The sequence below is a fragment of the Leopardus geoffroyi genome, chromosome A1 (assembly GCF_018350155.1).
Source record: "Leopardus geoffroyi isolate Oge1 chromosome A1, O.geoffroyi_Oge1_pat1.0, whole genome shotgun sequence".
Classification (NCBI taxonomy): Eukaryota; Metazoa; Chordata; class Mammalia; order Carnivora; family Felidae; genus Leopardus; species Leopardus geoffroyi.
The window spans coordinates 115,958,022-115,976,808 of NC_059326.1; the positions used below are offsets into that span (position 1 = coordinate 115,958,022).

The 18,787-nt window shown below is 45.1% G+C and overlaps 1 protein-coding gene across 4 annotated transcripts in view; it reads right to left on the reverse strand.

The window, feature by feature from the left end:
* NRG2 (neuregulin 2) overlaps positions 1 to 16,091 on the reverse strand; it is a 186,310-nt gene extending 170,219 nt beyond the window's left edge. For 3 of the 4 annotated variants that reach the window (XM_045445953.1, XM_045445933.1, XM_045445943.1), the window contains exon 1: positions 15,130 to 16,089. In XM_045445953.1, coding sequence (XP_045301909.1) covers positions 15,130 to 15,865 — 736 coding nt within the window. In that variant the 5' untranslated portion in view covers positions 15,866 to 16,089. Of the gene's footprint in view, positions 1 to 15,129 lie in introns of all 4 variants that reach the window. The other variant, XM_045445927.1, reaches the window with a different exon arrangement.
* Positions 16,092 to 18,787: the final 2,696 nt, after the last annotated feature.

The window sequence follows — 18,787 nt, forward strand, 5'->3', positions numbered from 1 at the left end:
AAGACTTGTTTTGAAGAAACTTTGCAGTAGTAAAAACTGTCATGAACTCATGAACTTGACAATGTACTGGACACAGGGATGAAGGTAAGAAAGGAACCAAAGACAATGTTGAGGTTCCTAATGGCTTGGAAGACTAGATCGATGTTGTTATCTCAGACAGGAGTGTCTTTTACAACATAGGATATGGTAAGGGGATAATGAACTCAGTTTGAGGCATTTTGAATAGTATCCTTTGTTAGGACCTCAGCAAAATCAAAATCAATGTCTCAAAGAATCTTTGCAACAGACAAAAGGCCCTTAATGATCTTAAGGTCATGCCTCCCAGGTCCTTTCCAATCAAGAATAGGGATTCCACTAATCTCAAGGGTGTTGTCCCACAGCAGCCCACAGGGAGCTCAAGGTAGAGACGAACTCATCTTGGTAAGATTTGAGGGTGTGGCTTTTGTCTAACATAGTGAACCCTGATAAGATTCATAGGCAGACCACACATTTTTAAAAAGAAGTGTACTAGCAAGAACACTGCCTAAAAGGGGCCAAGCACTACAAAATAAAAAGGCTTTAGACCCCCCCAAACATCTACAGGTAGGAAGTAGACTGAGTGTGCTATATATAGTTTTTATTTTCTATATAGTATGATGTTTTGACATCTTAAAAAACCCTTTCTGTCTGGAGAGACTGCACCAGTCAGGGCTAGCCACTACTTAGAAATAGCAAAAGACTGTGTCAAGACTATGCCTTTGACATGCAAACTAACCACTTCAGAGCCTTACTCTTCTACCTTCCCCCTTAATCATCCCAGGACCAGGTACCAGGCAAGCAGGTACCACCCTTATAGCTTAGAGTCCACCAAAACTATTCAAACCAGCCAATCCTAAATAATTCACCCTGTCCTGGGTCTCTATTCCCAAGGAAATCCCAATAAAGTCTCTGGCCTAATACTTTCTGCACTTTTCTGTCTTCTGTCACCTGCCCCAACGCAGGCATTTTTTTTCTGTGACCCTATGTGGCATGTGGTGAGCCCTTCTCTAGGACCTGTGAGTACAGTAACCTTTGTCTTTTTGTGCCTCTCCTGTGTCTTCTCTTGTGGCTGCATCTGAATGACCATCACTTGAAAGAACGCTGAGTAAATTCCTTAGCTGCAAACACGGGCCATATTTTATGGAAAAGGAAGGATAATTTAGAGGGCAAAACCAGGAGCCTATAGGGTAGAACCAAGAATAGTAGAGAATCATTCCCAGACAGTAGGACTGAGCCTACTCACATGCCAGGCTGGATTTCAGAACTGCTAATGGACTAGTGGCTTCGGTTGCCCCCCTTCCAAATGGGAACATCTACCTTAGATAGAAGGCCAAGGAGACACGACAACTAAATGTGATGTGAGATTCTAGATTGGATCCTGGACTAGGAAAAGGCCATTAGTAAGACAATTGGCAAAATTTGAATCAGGTCTATAGATTAGTTAATAGTATTGCATCTGGGGGGCCTGGGGGGCTCAGTTGGTTAAGCGTCTGACTGTTGGTTTCAGCTTAGGTCATGATCTCACATTTTGTGGGGTCGAGCCCTGCGTTGGGCTCCACTTTGACAGCATGGGGCCTGCTTGGGATTCGTTCTCTCCCTCTCTCTGACCCTCTGCTCACTTTCTCTCTTTCTCTCTCTCTTTCTCTCTCTCTCTCTCTCTCTCAAAATAAATAAATAAGCTTTAAAAAATAGTATTACATCAATACTATTATTCATTTCCTGGTGTTGATAATTTTGCATGGTTGTATAATTTGGGGAAGCTGGGAAAAGGAAAGTCTTTGTACTTTTTGCAACTTTCTTGCACATTTTGAATTATCTCAAAACTTAAAATAAAAATAAAGTCACTTCAAAATGTTTATTACCAATTTCTAAAAAGGGGCAACTATGGCAGTTACCTTACATCAATCCCAGCATTGTATGGCGGTTGGGGGGGCGGGGGGGGCCAGACAGGGGTTGAGGGCAGTCAGATAACTTGTTCCTATAGTTCACTTCTTCAAGTCAGGAGGAACAATACTCAAGTTGTTGTACCTAAGGAACTGCTTTAGAGAAGCATCATCTGCATATACACTTGATTAAGAGGATGAGATCCTGGACCCTGAGCCTGAGTCTAAGCCTGAGTCTGGTACTATAATAGATGAGCCGTTTTGAAGGAGTAGGATTTGGGGTGAGGATGAGTGTATTTTTCATATAAATGGTTTGTGACCAGAAAGCAGACTGTAATGGTTTCAAAACATATCCACAAATTCTTTGACAATCCTTCCACCAAGAAATAGTCTAATTCTGCTCCCCTTGAACCTGGTCAGGGCTTAGTAACTAACTCTCTTCTAACAAACAGAATGTGGCAGAAGTGACTTCTGAGGCTAGATCATAAAAGACAACTCAGCTTTTGCCTGGCCCTCTCTTGGGATGCTCCCAGGTAAGGTCCCTGGCCCATAACCCCAGCTAAGCTCCCAGATGAGAACGGCCAGCAATGGCTTCTAGACATGTCAAGAGGAAACTTTGAAGTGACCCAGTCTCAGCTACTGTCTGACTGTTCAGCCACCATGTGACCAAAAATTACATGAAAGATGCTAACCTCCTAGCTGAGCCCAGTCAATCCCCAGGACTTTGAGAAATAATGACAAAGAACTGTTGCTGTTGGAAGCCACTTCATTTTGGGGTGATTTGTTATGCAGTAATAGATACCTGAAACAATGCGCCACAGGCAGGTGGAAACTGGGACTCAGAAAAATTAAGCGACTTTCCCCAAGCTTACATAGCTAGTAAGGAACAGAGCCGGGATTTTAATAAATATCAGTCTGAATCCCAAACCGTTTTCTTTCCACTAACAACAGACGTGTCAACAACAGTAATTGCGGCTAGCCTGCATCGAAGGTTTCCTCCAAGCAGGCAATTTTCTAAGCACTTTATGTGGAGTAACTCACTGAAACCTGACCCCAACGTCACGTGGTAGGTGTTATTATTAGCCCCATGTTATAGTTGGGGGGCCCGGGGGCAAAAAGAGGTTAATGAATTTGCCCAAAGTGATACAGCTAGTAAGTCACAGAGCCAAGATTCACCCTTCAAAGTCGGCTCTGGAGCATGCAGTCTTAACCACTATGTGATATATAGTTGAAACTTTCTTTCTTTCTTTCTTTCTTTCTTTCTTTTTTAATGTTTATTTATTTTTGAGAGAGAGAGCATGAGAGCAAGCTGGGTAGGGGAAGAGAGAGAGGGAGACAGAGGATCTGAAGTGGGCTCTGTGCTGACAGCAGAGAGCCCTATGCAGGGCTCAAACTCATGAACCGTGAGATCACGACCGGAGCTGAAGTCAGACGCTTAACCAACTGGGCCACCCAGGCGCCCTAATATAGTTGAAACTTTAGAACAGACTACATACATTGAGAAGAGAACCAGGGACAGCCCCTTAGGAGCTGTATCCTTATAAGACAGTCAGAAGAAGACCCAGTGATGGAAAAACACGAGAGGGATGTAAGAGGGGAAGGAACCAAACACTATGTGTACAACGTCACTGGAGGAACCCATGGCAGGGTCCACAAAGCAGCTTCAGTCTTTAAAGGTGAATGGGTCAATAGCAATCCAGCCATGACTCCTTCCCTAAATTCACAGCTGTCAGTAACAAACTCTTCCAAAGCAAGTGATCTTTGAACTGTAGAAGAGAGAGTAACATTCACCCTCTGAGACGGGAACAGAAGCAGCACTATTGCCCTTTTCTACTTTGCTCTTACAATGACAACATTCACCCTTCCTCTGGACTGACTAGGTGCTTACTTAACTTCAGAGATGAGAAAAGTCAACTTGTGTACTCACTTTAAAAAAATATGGTTTGTGAGCTTGGCCCAGTGAAGACCATCAAACCAACTAGGACCTTTTATGCACTTGATGTGATTGATTCCTTCACAGACTGAATCTAAAACCAATGCCTTTAACCTTTACTTCTGTACAATAAGCTCTGGGCCTAAGGCTCATTCACCAGAGGCTCTGAGGCTGTGATACCACACAGAAGAATCAAGGAGCCCATGTTCAGTGTGGGCAAAGTAAAAGTGGGGGGGGGGGGCGGTGGCAGTGGGAACTGGCAGAGGTGAAAACAATATTCCCAGGGGAACTAGTCTCAGCTCCAGCTTCCATTTGCCCTCTCAGTTAGATGAGAGCATAACACGCACAGCAGAAACCTACTCAGATAATTTGCATAATGAGAAACAAAGACAGGAAGCCCCTCCCAATCTGGGGGCCCTCCATGTGCCTCCTACAACCTACAAGTTAGATTCTTTCCCATTGGCAAGAAGTTTCTCTCAGAGGTGGTAATGTTTTGCTTGGGCCACAGCATGACTACCTGGCTCCACATCCTATGTTCTTCTCAGTATTGGCCTGAATCATTTGGGCCGAGCCCTGGGAGTGCCATCTTCAAGGATGACTGTCAGTACTTGGCCAAGACACTTTAACATACACGTTACTAGGAGGCCCCATGCGTGTCACTTTTTTTTTTTGGAAAAAGCATTCCCTTTTGAAAATGACACTTGCAAGTATGGGAGAGGCTTTCTTGGAAAAACCCCATGTTTTGTCCAAAATAACTGGACCTGAAACTCCACCAGATTTGTCATATGTGATTCCTCCCTCACCAGTCCCTATCCCAGGCCTTGTTCATTATCTTCTCATTAGGTCCATCGGTCCTAACGTCCAAGAAAGCATTGGAAAGTTTGCACTAGAAATTTCTGGCAACTTCTCTGGTTCTTGGGAATGGGGGCTGAGGAGTGGCACTTACAATGATGACAAAAGCAGGTGTGACAGCAGACCCAAGCAAGGAGCACCAAGGGCTCTCAGAAGCAAGGAGCACCAACAGGTTCTCAGAAATGAACCCACATGAATGGACTAGGAAAAGGAAACCAACTAAGAGGAAGCTGCCTTTGGAAGCCCCAGTGTCCTTTGAAAGAAGCTCTTCCCTTGTGGGCTTTAGTTTCACTCTGTGACAATTGGAACATGTTGTGGGCTGAGACTTGTTTCTTCCTTTTTAAAAATTCTTCTTTTTATTATTTTCCCTCTGAAATCCAATCAACCAATGACAATACTAGGAAAGTTGCACTGGATACAGCCTTGCTATTCTTTTTCTCATTCCGTGATAGGAAGTGAGACATGACAGAGCTCCTTAATCTATCTGTTCCATCCTGACTAGTAAATAAACTCTCCTCTCTGAAGCCAAACTTATTCCAAAAGAGAGTCATCAATCAGGCAGTGCTTGTGATATTCATCACTGGCCTAAGCAACTGTGGTGAGGTACTCTGCTGAGATTATACTTATGGCCACAGGTACCAGTGGGAGGGATTGACTTGAGGAAGCCGCGTGCCATAGCCCTGTGCAAAGTGATGACTAGTGATCCTTAGGCACTCTGAGCTAGAAGAGAAAAACCCTCTTGAGACCCACCCCCAACCCCCCGCCCAAAACATCAGCCAAGCAGATGTGGAAAAAAATGCCTCATTTCAAGGAAATGGTAAAGGATGAACATGCCAGCAGGGCTCCTGGGTGGCTCAGTCGGTTGAGTGTCTGACTTTGGCTCAGTTCATGATCTCATGGTTAGTGAGTTTGAGCCCCACATTGGGCTCTGTGCTGACAGTGCAGACAGAGCCTGCTTGGGATCCTCTGTCTCCCTCTCTCTGCCCCTTCCCTGCTCATGCTTGCGCTCACGCGTACTCTCTCTCTGTCTCAAGCTAAATAAATAAACTGAAAAAAAAAAAAAAAAAAAAAAAAAAAGGATGAACATGCCAAAGAGAGACATGAAGAAACACTGAGTTTCCCCTCCCTGACCTTTTAGCAAACAACAGGGATCTAAGAACCAGTCCTAGCCTTCAGAAGCCCTCAAGCTGCCTACTAGGCAGAGAGGTACAACAACTTGTAATTTGTGGTCTCTGCTTACTACAGATGACACCTGGTCATGCCTCTTACTTCTTAAAATATTCAGCCTGAAGCATGAACACGTCAAAGTAACTGAGTGCAACTGGACATTCCAGTGAGAAACCCAAGTGGGGAACATCCTAAAAAGTCATATGGCAAGTGTAACTGGAGTATTTTTTTGCAGAATGCCAACTAACCAAAAGACAGAAAGGAAACACAAGCCAAAATATTAACATGTGTGAGGAAAACCACCTAGTCATAATTCTAAAACTCAAGAAAAGAGAATTACCTGCAAGAAAATGAAGATGCTATAGATTACAAAGGGGAAGAAAAGTGAACAGAAATATAACTGAGAACCCAAATTCTGCCCTTTATCAAAATGTCTGAAAATACTTTCTATGATTGGTCTAGTCTGAGTTGTCATTTGAAGAACCTTGAAATTTGTCTAGGGCAAAAGTGGCCAGTAGAGAAAGCAAAAAGGATCCACTCACTCCCTTCTTTCTTGGCAATAGCCATTAATCAAATATTTGTCGTATGTTAACTTACTTCCCCCAAAGATTTTACAATCAGGTGAAGTAGATAAGATACTGACTCATCAAAAGGTAATTAACAATGCATGGCATTAAATGATACGTGTCATATGCATGGTACAGGTCATAAATACTAAAACTCTAAGAAAATAATAAGGAATACTTGAGGTTGGGGATGTGTGGTCAGCCCAGGATCTGAGGGTTAATAATAGCCAAAAAATATTTAGAGGAAGAAGGCAAGGTGAGGAATCTTTGTCCTACAAACATTTAAGGATCTACGATTCATACTTTCATCAGGTTCCGCACATTTATCAATTAAGGAAAATTAAACCCCCAAAACTCCAAAAATGCCCCCTGTTACATGACCACACCTGGGCAGCCCCTAGATCCACACCAACTCAGTGCAGAAACAAGGAAAGACAGAATATGAATAGTGTAGTGTGAAAGCATCCCCAATGCTGGAAGCCCCCAAATCAAAGCAAGATGAGTCAGGGATCTGCTCTTTTTGGGCGGGGAAAAAAGAAAAGACACTGTCAGCCATTTTCCAGGGACTTTCAGCAGCGCCTCCTAATAACAGCTAAAACCAGTGATAGTCAAAGAGCAGGCCTGGCAGGACTCCAGAACCTGGACCCCACAAGCATGTTGAGATTTTGAAATGCACATTTTGGAGTATGGATCTTAGTCATAGTCATCCTATTTGTGAAACAGAGAAAAGCAGTATCTGTCTGTGGGCTTCTCAGAATATTGATCAACAGAGATCCATGGATACATCAAGACTGATAGCCTTGTTGGGACCTCCATAGAACCAGCATGAACTTCCCTACAGAGAGACCACACACATAATCCCTTCTCTTCTCATCACCTCAACCAGCCCTACCCAGTGACTCTGTATTGAGATGAATAGGGACATCTGGGTTAAAAATACAGTGGTTGGTGAAAATCTCCCCCTTGCCTGCCTGCAGTCCGCTTTTAGAACTTAAAATTTTCACTTATTAGTTGTCCTGCTCACATTGATCTCATAAGATTTAGTTAATAATTAATATTTTTTAACATTTATTATTGGGTGCTGTGCTAATCATTCTACACGTATTATCTCATTTAATACAGCTATCCTATTAAGTGCTATCACTATCCCCATTTTATAGGAAAGTAATTTGCCCAACATCACTGAGTTCGAAAATGTAGAAGACGGTTTCCAAACCCAGGTCTGTTTGGCTGTAAAGCCCAAATTCTTAGTCATTATACCATACTTGGTAGAATTTTTATTTTTTTTAAAGGAAGGGCATCTATGAAAAACTTTCAGCTAACATCATACTTAATGGTGAAGGTCTGAATGCTTTCCACCACGACTAGAACAAAGATGTTTGTTCTCACCACTTGTATTCAACATTGTCCTTGGCAGTGCTAGCCGGTGGAATAAGGAAAGAAAAAGAAATAAAGGCAAACAGGTTAGAAAGTAAAAAGTAAAACTGTCTTTTCTTCACTGACAACATAGTCATGTACACAGAGAAAACTCCTTAAGAAGTCTACCCAAAAAAGTTACTAGGAATAATAAGTGAATTTATTAAGGTCACAGGATACGATGTCAAGATTTTAAAAATTATCATCCTGTATGCTAGCAATTAATAACTGGAAAACAAAATTAAACAAAAATACCCTTCACAGTAGCATCCAGAAAACCTGAAATACTTAGGGATAAATTTAACAAAATACGTGCAAGACCCATTCACCGATGACCACAAAACATTACTGAACTGCTCTTAACGTTCAAATACTACTTGCGTGATTGCAAATAAAGTCTTCAGCCTAGCATTCAAAACAGGTGAAAATGTGACCCTCACCTACCTCTCCAGACCCTTTCTCCAGTTCTCCTTTTCATTCTGGTTATTTTGCATACTACAAATATGCCCCTCTGCTGAAGAGAATGGTGGCTCTGTCTGCATGAAATCCATGCAGTCAATCAATTGGTCTCTATCTCTAAACCACCCCTACCTCAACTACCCCTGGCTGTTAGAATCCCATCTCAAACTACTTCTCCAAGAAACTTTCTTTAATCCTCTAACTGAATATGATCTTCTTTTCCTCTAAGATGCTTCCCCTGCTCCCAAAAGCACTATGCTGGTATCTCACGGTATTTATCATATTCTGGATTGAACTGCTGCTCTTTGTACTTCCAGACTGTAAACTCCTTGATGACAGGAACTGTGTCTGATATAACTACCCAGAAAGTACCTAGTTCTTTACACAGAGCACACATATAAGTATTTGTTGAAGCAAGCATTTGAAAGATGGAATTGAAACCAAGCTCTCTTAGTAATACAACCTCAGGAATACCAAAATGCATCACTGTCACAATCGAATTAATGATGTCCTGACTGTCCCGGGGACTGAACCAAGTATTTAGCCATGGGGTGACTTTCCTCTCACTCAGTTCTGAGGAATGTGAGCTCAGTTTGTCTTCTGTTAGTCGGACCAATAGCAAGATCAAGACCAAGTAAAACATCCTAGCCTAGAGGACAAAGACAGATCCTCAGTCTGAATAAACAGATCAGCGAGGGAAAGAGGAGGGGGAAGCCGATGTCATCAGCACAAGGCAGGAAATCTATGAAGACAAAAGAGAAGCACTAAAGATTCTGTTTCTGAAAAAAGGATAAAAAGCGACCTGAACGTCACATCTTGGGGGGCTGTGTTGCTGTAGTATACGGAAGTTTCTAGGTTACCTGTGCCTCTGCCACTCTGGACACATCTGCAAGGGTAAATGGACTATTAACTGCCTCCAGACCACCCCAGGAGGCAAGCAGCATGGCCAGGTCCTGAGCAGAGGCACAGGGAGGAGCTAACAGGCTCTGTCCCAGAGAAGGTCCCTGGAGAGGTAACTTGGCTCTCACTGCAAGTACAGAGTGGGAAGGGAATGTTACTGTACAATGGAGCTCATATACCACACTTGGCTAGAGGCAACTCGCCAGAGAAAGAAGGCTCCTTAACTGAGCCTCATTTATAATTATCGAAAGACATCACAGCGGATTAACAGCAAATGCTCTTAGTCAACATGAATCTCTGTCTTTTGACCCCAGATTGGCAAGAGCTCCAAGCTCTTTGCTTGAGTACAGCATGTCCTCTTTCAAGTCATCCTGATGCCTTTTAGTCACCCTCCGGGCTCCTACGGTTGCTATAGCCTAACATGGAGCTCTAGTTCACAAAGATTTACCTGTGTGCACTGATGTTTTTAAAGGAGGCGAATTTCACAGACTTGTCATAATTTAGCACTTCCACCGGTTAATTCACTTACTTTCCCCAGTTTTCTAACGCGTTGCCTATATCATCTCTTGAAATTCATAAACTGACTTTATTTATAAGCGCTAATTTCAATAAGTGAGTAGGAGGGGAAGATTAATTCACTAGAAACAAGACAAAAATCCCCATTTCACATACCTTTGAAAATCTGGGGGGAGGTTTTTACTTTTGGTTCAAATTATACTGCCACCACTTCAGACCTTGAAAAGAAAGACCCCAGAACAAGTTGTTGAAGGCTGCACAGGGGAAACTTCATTGATATTAACATTCCTTTTCCAAATCAATGTGCGGAATTACCAAATGCCACTAAGCCAGAGGACTGAGAGGGTTAAAAACTTCCACTGTTGGATTTCCATATTTGTTTTCTGCTTACGCATTCGAGTGGCAATTCCCCGATGCTCTGAAATCTCAACACTACGTTCAAATTGGTTATCTTAAACGTACTTCAAAATAGTATTCAAGTGGCTAGTCCTAGAATTTACCAATTGTACAGGAATACAGTCAAAATCAAACTCTTCATCAACAGCTGAAGTCTTCGACTTGGCTTCTAAATGAAAATCAAAGCAATCATGCACTGTAGAGTTTTCTCTTTCCACATATGGAATCACGTGATTTCTCACACGGATTCTGTTGTGAGATTATCAAGAGTGTGAAACAGTAGGAATTGCTGTACCGGCAGAGCTATGGCCCTAAAGCTCAGTGGCAAATCTTTGCATCTCTCCTTTGAGCGTCCCAATTAAGATTCATCACAAATTCACTGTCACAGAAAACTTCTTAAAGGCAAAGTATCTGGAAAACAATTTGGGATTTTCATTCCTGACCCAAGGGTTATATTTGCGAGGTAGGGTGGTGAACATATATATATATATGTATATATATATATATATATATATATATATATATATATATATCGCTTGGGAAGAAGTTCCCATAATACTGACTTACTGGCAAAATTAACATTCTCCATCTTTTAAGAGAAAAACATGGCTTCTTTGACAAACATTTTACTTTTAGAGAAGTACACATTTCAAGAATATGTCATTTTTCAATTGCCTTAGGAACAGGTAGCTTAGAGGGAGACTTTTCACCACGTATTTTTTTTTTTTTAAAGCCCAACATGGGCCTTGAACTCACAATCCTGAGATCAAGACCTGAGCTGAGATTAAGCATCAGACACCAGGCACCCCATTCACCATATATTTGTATGTACTTTCTGGAATAAGGCATATAAATATTTTACATACTCAAAAAGCGAAATACAATTTTATAAGGAAAAAAGCTATTGATGCATTTACTATTAGGAAATAAAATGAAAATGTCCTAGATAATAAAAGACGGTAAAGAGGATTGGAACCAAGAAGTTAGTCACCTAGTTAGTTAATCCACCATCCTCTCTAGTTCCCAAGATATTTGTTAACTCAAACTGTTAGTTGTTTTATTTTAGTTGTTTTATTTTCGTTTAAACATGAGGGTGAGGGAGTGGTAATCTATTCTCCAAAAAGAAAAAAAAAGAGGGTACTCTCCAGCAAGACCTTTATTCTTGACACTGCTCAAATCCCATTAACACTAATCAGCACAGTGATTAAGCACATTGTGGTTAAGTACTCTAGTTGATAACTACTCCTTTGGAAAAAAGGTTCCCATAGCGACAGGTAAAGACTATCATCAAATTCAGCTTTTGAGACTTGGTGTCACAGATCAGAGTTAAGATTGTTTTAGTATTAATCTGGAGGCTTGCTTTTTTAACTTCACTTGACTTCATTCATTCAAAAGACCCTTAGGAGAGTCCCTCTATAAACCAGCACAGAACCAACATCAGGGACCAGGAGAGGTAGGAGAAGGACCTCAAAGATAAAATATGATTCCCACCGCCAAGAATTACAATCTGCTATGGAAAGCAGCCACTGAAAGAACGAATGACTTTATGATAGTAATGCTACCCCTAAATCTATAACCAAGCCTTGTCCTTACCACCATGGATGGTCAGTTTCTAGTCTAGTTTCACTTTCCCATCTTCAAGCTGCAGCACAGCTGGGTTTCCAGCTGGCTGGGGAAGAAAAGATTCTTTAAATAAACAGCATTTTAAAAATATACAGTCACTTTTGCTTTACCAAATTTTGTGAACCACCTTCCCCTAACATGTGAATCTGGATGTCAAATTAATTAAAAACTATTTGAAAGAATGTAAAGTGCTCCAGGAATACACCTTTTCCATCTTTAACAACAAAGAACACTATACATTGAAAGAAAACTGCAAGTCAGAAAGTTCCAAAGGAAGAATGATCTTTTTTTTTTTTTTTTTTTGGTAACACATCGGCTGTGTCTATTCAACAAGGAAACAGCTTAAAAGCATATACATAGGAAAACAACAAGATAGGGTGTGATTATACCAAAATATATGCAACCATTGTTAAAAATGCAGGCCCGTTTGCAGAACAGGATGCCTTGTACAGAGTTGCTAATCTCTAAGACTTCTAACTCTTTTTCATCTCCTTTCCACAGAAGGCATAGAAAACACCTCATGTATGCAATCTTAGAAATGCAAAGATTTTACTCAACTCTTTACCACCAGAGGTAGTAATTTTGGATGAATGATACACATGAGATCTATAAAAATACCCCTCTGACACATACTGTTATTGCAGCCAGATTTCACATGCTTCAAATCGATATTCTACAGTTGCGGTGAAATTAGCCATTATGAGGACCTTCTAGAAAGGGTCCGGTATGACCCCTCACTGATGCTACTGAGACATTTGCTAACTTTTAAGCTCAGTATCACTCTATATGGTATATTATCCCAAAGTCCTGGCCCACCAAAACACACCTTTCTAGATGATCTCCCCAGGAACCATACCTCTCTGAATCCAGACACATTCAGGGCTGGAACTGGCTAAACAAAGTAACAATTCAACCACAGTTGCTCAATATAACGGCCATGATGACAGTTTCTGAGTGCCAGTTTCCCTATTTTGCAATGGGCAGATCTGCTCCAAGGAGAAAATGTTCCCAATGACCCTGTGGCCTAGAGGGCTTTCTTTAGAGACAGAAAACAGAAAATGAATTTGTTAGTTATTTCCTGCTGAACACAAGGAAGGTGTTGTGGTTAGTTAGGATGATTTTGTTTCCTTATTTAATATACCATCACCAGTGCACGCTTTCTGCTTTCTTTAACCCCGCAGTCGAAAATAGGAAAATGTAGTCTATGCTCTTCTGCCACACGATCACCAGTTCCACAAGTTTCCTCTCGCAAATATGTCCTTTAATTTCTAATCCCCTTGTATAAAGCCCCCCTCCTGAACTGACCCAGATCTATATGTTATCAACTCAAAGCAAAAATATTTGCATTTCTGAAGTGTTTACTTCCATGCTCATTCCTGCTCCTTGACAATTTGCAGTGTGGGAGAGCCTTCTCCTTAGCACGGATTGCAGTATCTTCTGGGCACTATACTACCCATGACATTTCAATCATATGAGGCGATCATAAGCTCAAAGCAGACAACATTTCTGACCTCCAAATCCTTCCTGATCACACATTCAACTATTAAACTATTAAACTCTCACTAAAACGAACAAGGCATAATTGTCAGGAGGGAAGGAGTAAAGGAGGAGGAGGAAGACAGGGGATTACCTGACAATCACCATTGGGTCTCAGTGGACCAGACTAGGGATTATGTGGTGATGTGCCCTGTGCATATTCAGGAGCAACTCACCGAAAACCAAAACAGAAGCTGTCCTTGGACAAGGTTCAATAAATGTTTTTACTATCTATTTCCCACTGCACAATACAGATCCACAGCTCCCCACGGGGTCTCAGATAAAATACTTAACAATAAAAAATTAGACATTCTTAACTGGTCTCAACTTGTCGTCATAAAACATTTAAGACATTAAAGAGAAGTCAACAATATTCCTCAGAACAATGTCAGAGAGAGAAACTGCTGTTACCACCAAAGTTTTTCCCTCCTTATTAAGATACTTCAAGATTCTTCTGATCAAAGTGATCACTGTTCAACATAATGCCTAGATATACTACCACCACTAAATTAAAATTTGTCTCCTGAAGGACGGCGGCGGGGGCGGGGGGGTGGGGGTTGGTAAGAGGAGGAAAGCTTCCAAAAGTCAAAGGCATTGATCTAGAAAGATAAGGGCAGCAAAACCTCCTATGAGCTGTTACACATTCTTTGCTTCTCAAAGCCTATCTAGAACCCATTGGTAAACTGGTAAACAAGCCAACTTCGATGGCCATCCAGGACATCTGTCACAATTCAGTGATTACACAGCTCAGAGTCACACAGCAAGCACCAAATTCAGCCTTACTTGGGACAAAATGACACCCCAATATGAATAAGCACAAGATAAGCTAACACCGAATACTCCAGTATGGGGCCGATTTGGTTTGAAATACCTTACTGAGAAGTATTGGGTGCAGGGATAAGAAACAAAAGCTCTTAAACTGATATTTCTTTGACTTTTGTCATGGGAGACCTCCACTCCCACCTACAGAGACCTACAGATTTCAGTGTTTTGTTTCCAGTCACCTGCGTTCCTGTGCAGCGCCCAAAACCATGAAGATGAGAGACGCAGTCAACACATCCTGCCAGTAAGATGTCAGAGCTTGAACTTACAGCATTCAGCAGAAGTAAGTTACTCTCTTTCACTGTCATCACCATCAACAGACCTAGTGAAATCTCCCAGAAACAGCCAAGAGAGGTGTCTGCTCGATGGTCCTGGACGTTAAGAGAAAGCATGCTAACTGCTTAGCAAAGACGGGCAATCACAATGGAGAAAACACCCGAGCCACATGGAGGACGGAAAACAGTAGCATAAAAAGTCCAACTCTGTCTGCGCCAGCGGTGTGGATGAGCAGAACCCGGAGCCCAGGAGAGGAAGGAGGGGGCGGGGGCCATCATTCCCTAGGAGAACTTGTAAGCGGAGGCCTTCACAAGCTGGGAGTCTGCCCGGCTGCTCCTGCAGACCCTCTCCAGCCTGAGCAAGGCAGGCCCATGGGAGCAGAGCGGGCAAGGCCTCCGAGGGTCACTCCTGACTCACTGAGCCTCGGGCCAGCACCGCCCGGACTTCTCCGTTTTTCCTGCCGCTACTGGGCTATGATGGCAGCTTTCCAGCTCCACTTGCCATACATCAGCCGCAGATCGCTGCTGGCACAGGCCAGCGCCTTCCCCCGCCCCCCACCCCTGGCACACTTTAAGCCCGATCCTCCTTCTCCCCAACCCCAACCCCCTCACCCACCCGTGCCAGGCGCCCTGCCCAGGGGCGGCCCCACCCCCCAGCAGCCCGCCGCTGCCAGGCCTGGGCACCTGCAGCACCTCTCCGCCCCACCCCCATTCTCTACCACCTCTCCCCTCCCCCCTTTCTCTAGCAGAGGGAGGGGGCGACTCACCGCAGTCAGTGCACAGGATCTTGCCCACCTCTTTCTTGAGGTTTTTGCCGTTGGTGTCGATGGGGGCAAAGGCCGTCTTAAACACTAAGGGCTGCTCCGTGGGCTCCAGGAAAAAGATGTAGCGCTGGTTCCTTTCGAGCGGCGCACAGGAGCCCACGCTGATCACCTGCTCGCGCTGCAGACCCCCGCTCCGGAGCGGCCACTTGTCCAGCACCTTTACCAGCGCCACCCGACCCGAGGCGGGCGGCTCTCGGGTGCTGTTGGAGCTGGAGCCGCCGGCCGGGGCTAACCCCTGTACCTTGCCCTCCACCACCACGGGTGCCTTATACGCCTGGTCCTGCACCGACTTGAGGCTAGGCGAGTAGCAGGCGAGCGACACACCGAAGAGCAGCATGGAGAAGCCGGGGGCCGGGTCGCGCCTCATGCCGCCGGCGGCTGCGGCTCGAGAGCGGGCGGCGGCTCTCCGGGCTGCGGGGCTGCGGGGCTGCGGCTGTTGCGGCGGCCGCGGCTCTGGGGGCGCAGCGGGACGGGAGATGCTGCTGTTGCTGCTGCTGCTGCTCCTGCTGCTGCTCTCGCTGCTGCTGCTGCTGCTGCTGCTCCTCTCGCTGCTGCCGCTGCTGCTGCCGCTGCTGCTGCTGCTGCTGCTGCTGCCGCTGCTGCTGCTGTCGCTGTAGCTGCTGCACCGAGCCTTCTCCAGTGGCGGCGGCGGCAGCGCTGAGCAGCAAACCTGCCGCATCTGGCCAGGCCATTTGGGGGGCTCCGCCGCTCCGCCGCCGCCGCCTTGGGAGGGGAAACAGAGCCCGCTAGAAAACCGGAAACAGCGTAACGTTAGCGCCTCGTAGCCCTCCACCGGCAGCCCGGGGAGGCGGCCCAGCTAGGGCAGGGGGCAGGCGGCAAGCGGGCCGCGATGCGCAGCGCGGAGCCGCGCGGCGCTCCCACCCTGCGCGCCAGGACCTGGAGGAGGATGCGGAGAATAGGACGCCCGCCCACTTGCTCTCTCGCGCCCCCTCTACCCCCGGACCGAGTGAGGAGCGCGGCTTCTGCAGGGGAAGCTTGGGACTGCACTGCCTTAGCGCCCGGCTTCGGGGCCCGCAGGGGCGCGGGAGGAATCGCGCTACCTTAGCTCTTGGGATTTATGGGCAGGACAGTAGGGCAGTGTGTGACGAGAGGACGGAGTAGAGATAAGGGATTCTGGCACCGTCCTATATGAAAGTGGGAGTGGGACACAGGGTGTGCCCCTGCCTTTTGGCCATCAGCTGGAGCAGCCAGGGAGATTTCCACGCGAGGTGTGGCGGGCTAGCCCTCCACCTCCTGGGTTGTCCCCTTCCTTGGCAGGACCCTAGAGGCCGGCCCCTAATCGACCCCACGTGTTCGGCCCTGCCAACGCCTAGTGAGCTCTAGAGGTATGAATTGAGGTGGGGAAGGATTCCAGTCCCATCATTTTTGGAAAGAGTTAGGGCTACGTGGAGTCTTGTCTCGGCATCGAGGACACCTAACGCCACCAGGGTGGTGGCTGGGAGTGGGTCCATTCCCAAGACTCTGGGCTTTCTGCAGCTGCTAGACAGGGCCAGGCGCTGCACAACCTCATCTTCTTTTAAAAAGCTGTTCCCTAAGGGAGGTAGGGGGCTTCTCGGGAGCCAGCTTGAGAGCCAGAGCCTGTCAGGGCCAGAGGCTGGCTGCTCCATCGGAAAAGGTTTCTTTGTAAAAGTCTGATGCTTGCAAGAGGCAGAAGGGTTTGGTCCACTGGAGCCGGCATCTGATTTAAAAAAGCAAATCCAGGATCCATTCTCCTCCTATCAATAAGGATCTAGTTTTCAATACCCAGCTTATTCTTACATCCTTGAAGGATGTGGAACTCAGGAATTCTACTCAGGTCTTAGAGAATTTTACCCCTGCCTGGGCCCCGCAGGAAGCCAGCCCAGGGATGTCTGGCTTAGGCTTGGACGGCTAATCTGGAAAGGAAGGATGGAGCTAAACCGTTCCTAGCTGTCGAAGAGACACCCCAAACTTAACATATCCAAAGCCAACAGTGTTATTTCTCCCACCCCACTCCAAACTCGCTATAGTTGTCAATGGCAGTATTTTACGCTTGGCCACCTGGTCCCTTCAAATAAGTCCCTTGGTCTCCCCTTATTTTCCCTCATCCAATCAATCACCAAGTCCTTCTGCTCTACCTTTTAAAAAATCTCCAGTGTATCCTCTCCAGCCCTGCTGTGAATGCCTGAGGTCCAAGTGCTCATCATCTCTCACCTCGGCTACCGCCACACTTCCTAACTAGTCTCTGCACCCTTTGCCCCATCGCCCTCCTCCAGTGCTACCACCGTCAGAGTCACCCTTCTAAAGATGAAATGTAGATATGAGTTGGCCGTGCCACTGCTCGGAGGAATCAAGTCCACAGACTCTTCAGCATGACTCTTCATGGGCTCCCTCTACCTAACCAGCTCCATACGCTGGGAGCCAACCCACCACCCCAGGAATCCTCAGCACAGCATGCTGTTTCTTGCCGTGCTTCCCCAGATAATGTCTCTTGTGTCCAGAAGCCTTACCTCAACCTTGTCCATCTGGGAAACTATTCTTTCCCCGAGACCCAGCTCAGCATTATACCTCATCTCTCCCTTCCTCACATCTACCTCCATCCCCAGCACCATACACATAACATGATGGAATTAATCCCTTCCTCTTTCGTGTAACCATGGGCCTCCTACATATTACTGGATGGCACCGACCTATACTAAAAGCAGCTGTTAGTGGGTTTGCATTAGACCCATTAGACCAGGCACCTTAACGGCAGGGACTATGTCCTATTAGTCTCTGGAGCACTATAACACAGGGGCTGGCATAGAACAGAGATCAGCAAATCTTCAGTGAAGAAAGGAGGGAAGGAAGAAAATGATCTAAAGTCAGCTCTCTTAAGAGAGCCAGTCTTGTTGGCCCCTTCAATGTTCCCCTTTATATTTTCGTAGATCACGATCTCCCATGTCACAGAACGTCACTGTAAGGAATATTGCTAACTTCACTCTCCTGTTTCTCAGTGGACCACCCAGTCCCAGGGAGGAAAAGGAACTTACTCAAGATCACACACAGCCAGGACTGTACTGAGACCTCGGTTCCGGAGACCAGAGTGGTAAAGAACTTGCGCTCTGGGGTCACGCAGAGCTGGGTTTCAAATCAGTTTTGTAATTCACAAACTTTGGGATGAGCCCGTTTTTCTCTCTAGGCCTTCGTTTCCTCATATGTATAATGGAGATCATCATAGGGTTTACCCCATAAAGTTGTTTCATTGCTCGTTATATACTAATATCCAGTTGAATGGCTCCTCTGTGCCAAACACTGAGGCACACTACGGGCCACTGGATATACTGCAGGGAACCAAACTGACTCTGTCCCTGCTCTTAAAGCCTGTACTGTTGGGAAAAGCAACAGTAAACAAATAGATAGGTAACTAATTGCTTATAGAGGTTCGTCTCCTGAAGGAAATCAATAGGATGGAATGATAGGGAATAATGGAAAGGGGAGAGGGCAGGTAAACTTGGATACTAGAAAGCTTCTCTGAGGAGATAACACTTAAGCTGAGAGAAGGATTTGAAGGATGTGGATTATATGCGATAATAAGTGTAAAGTGCTTAGAACAATGCCTGATACAGAGTAAGGGCCGAAA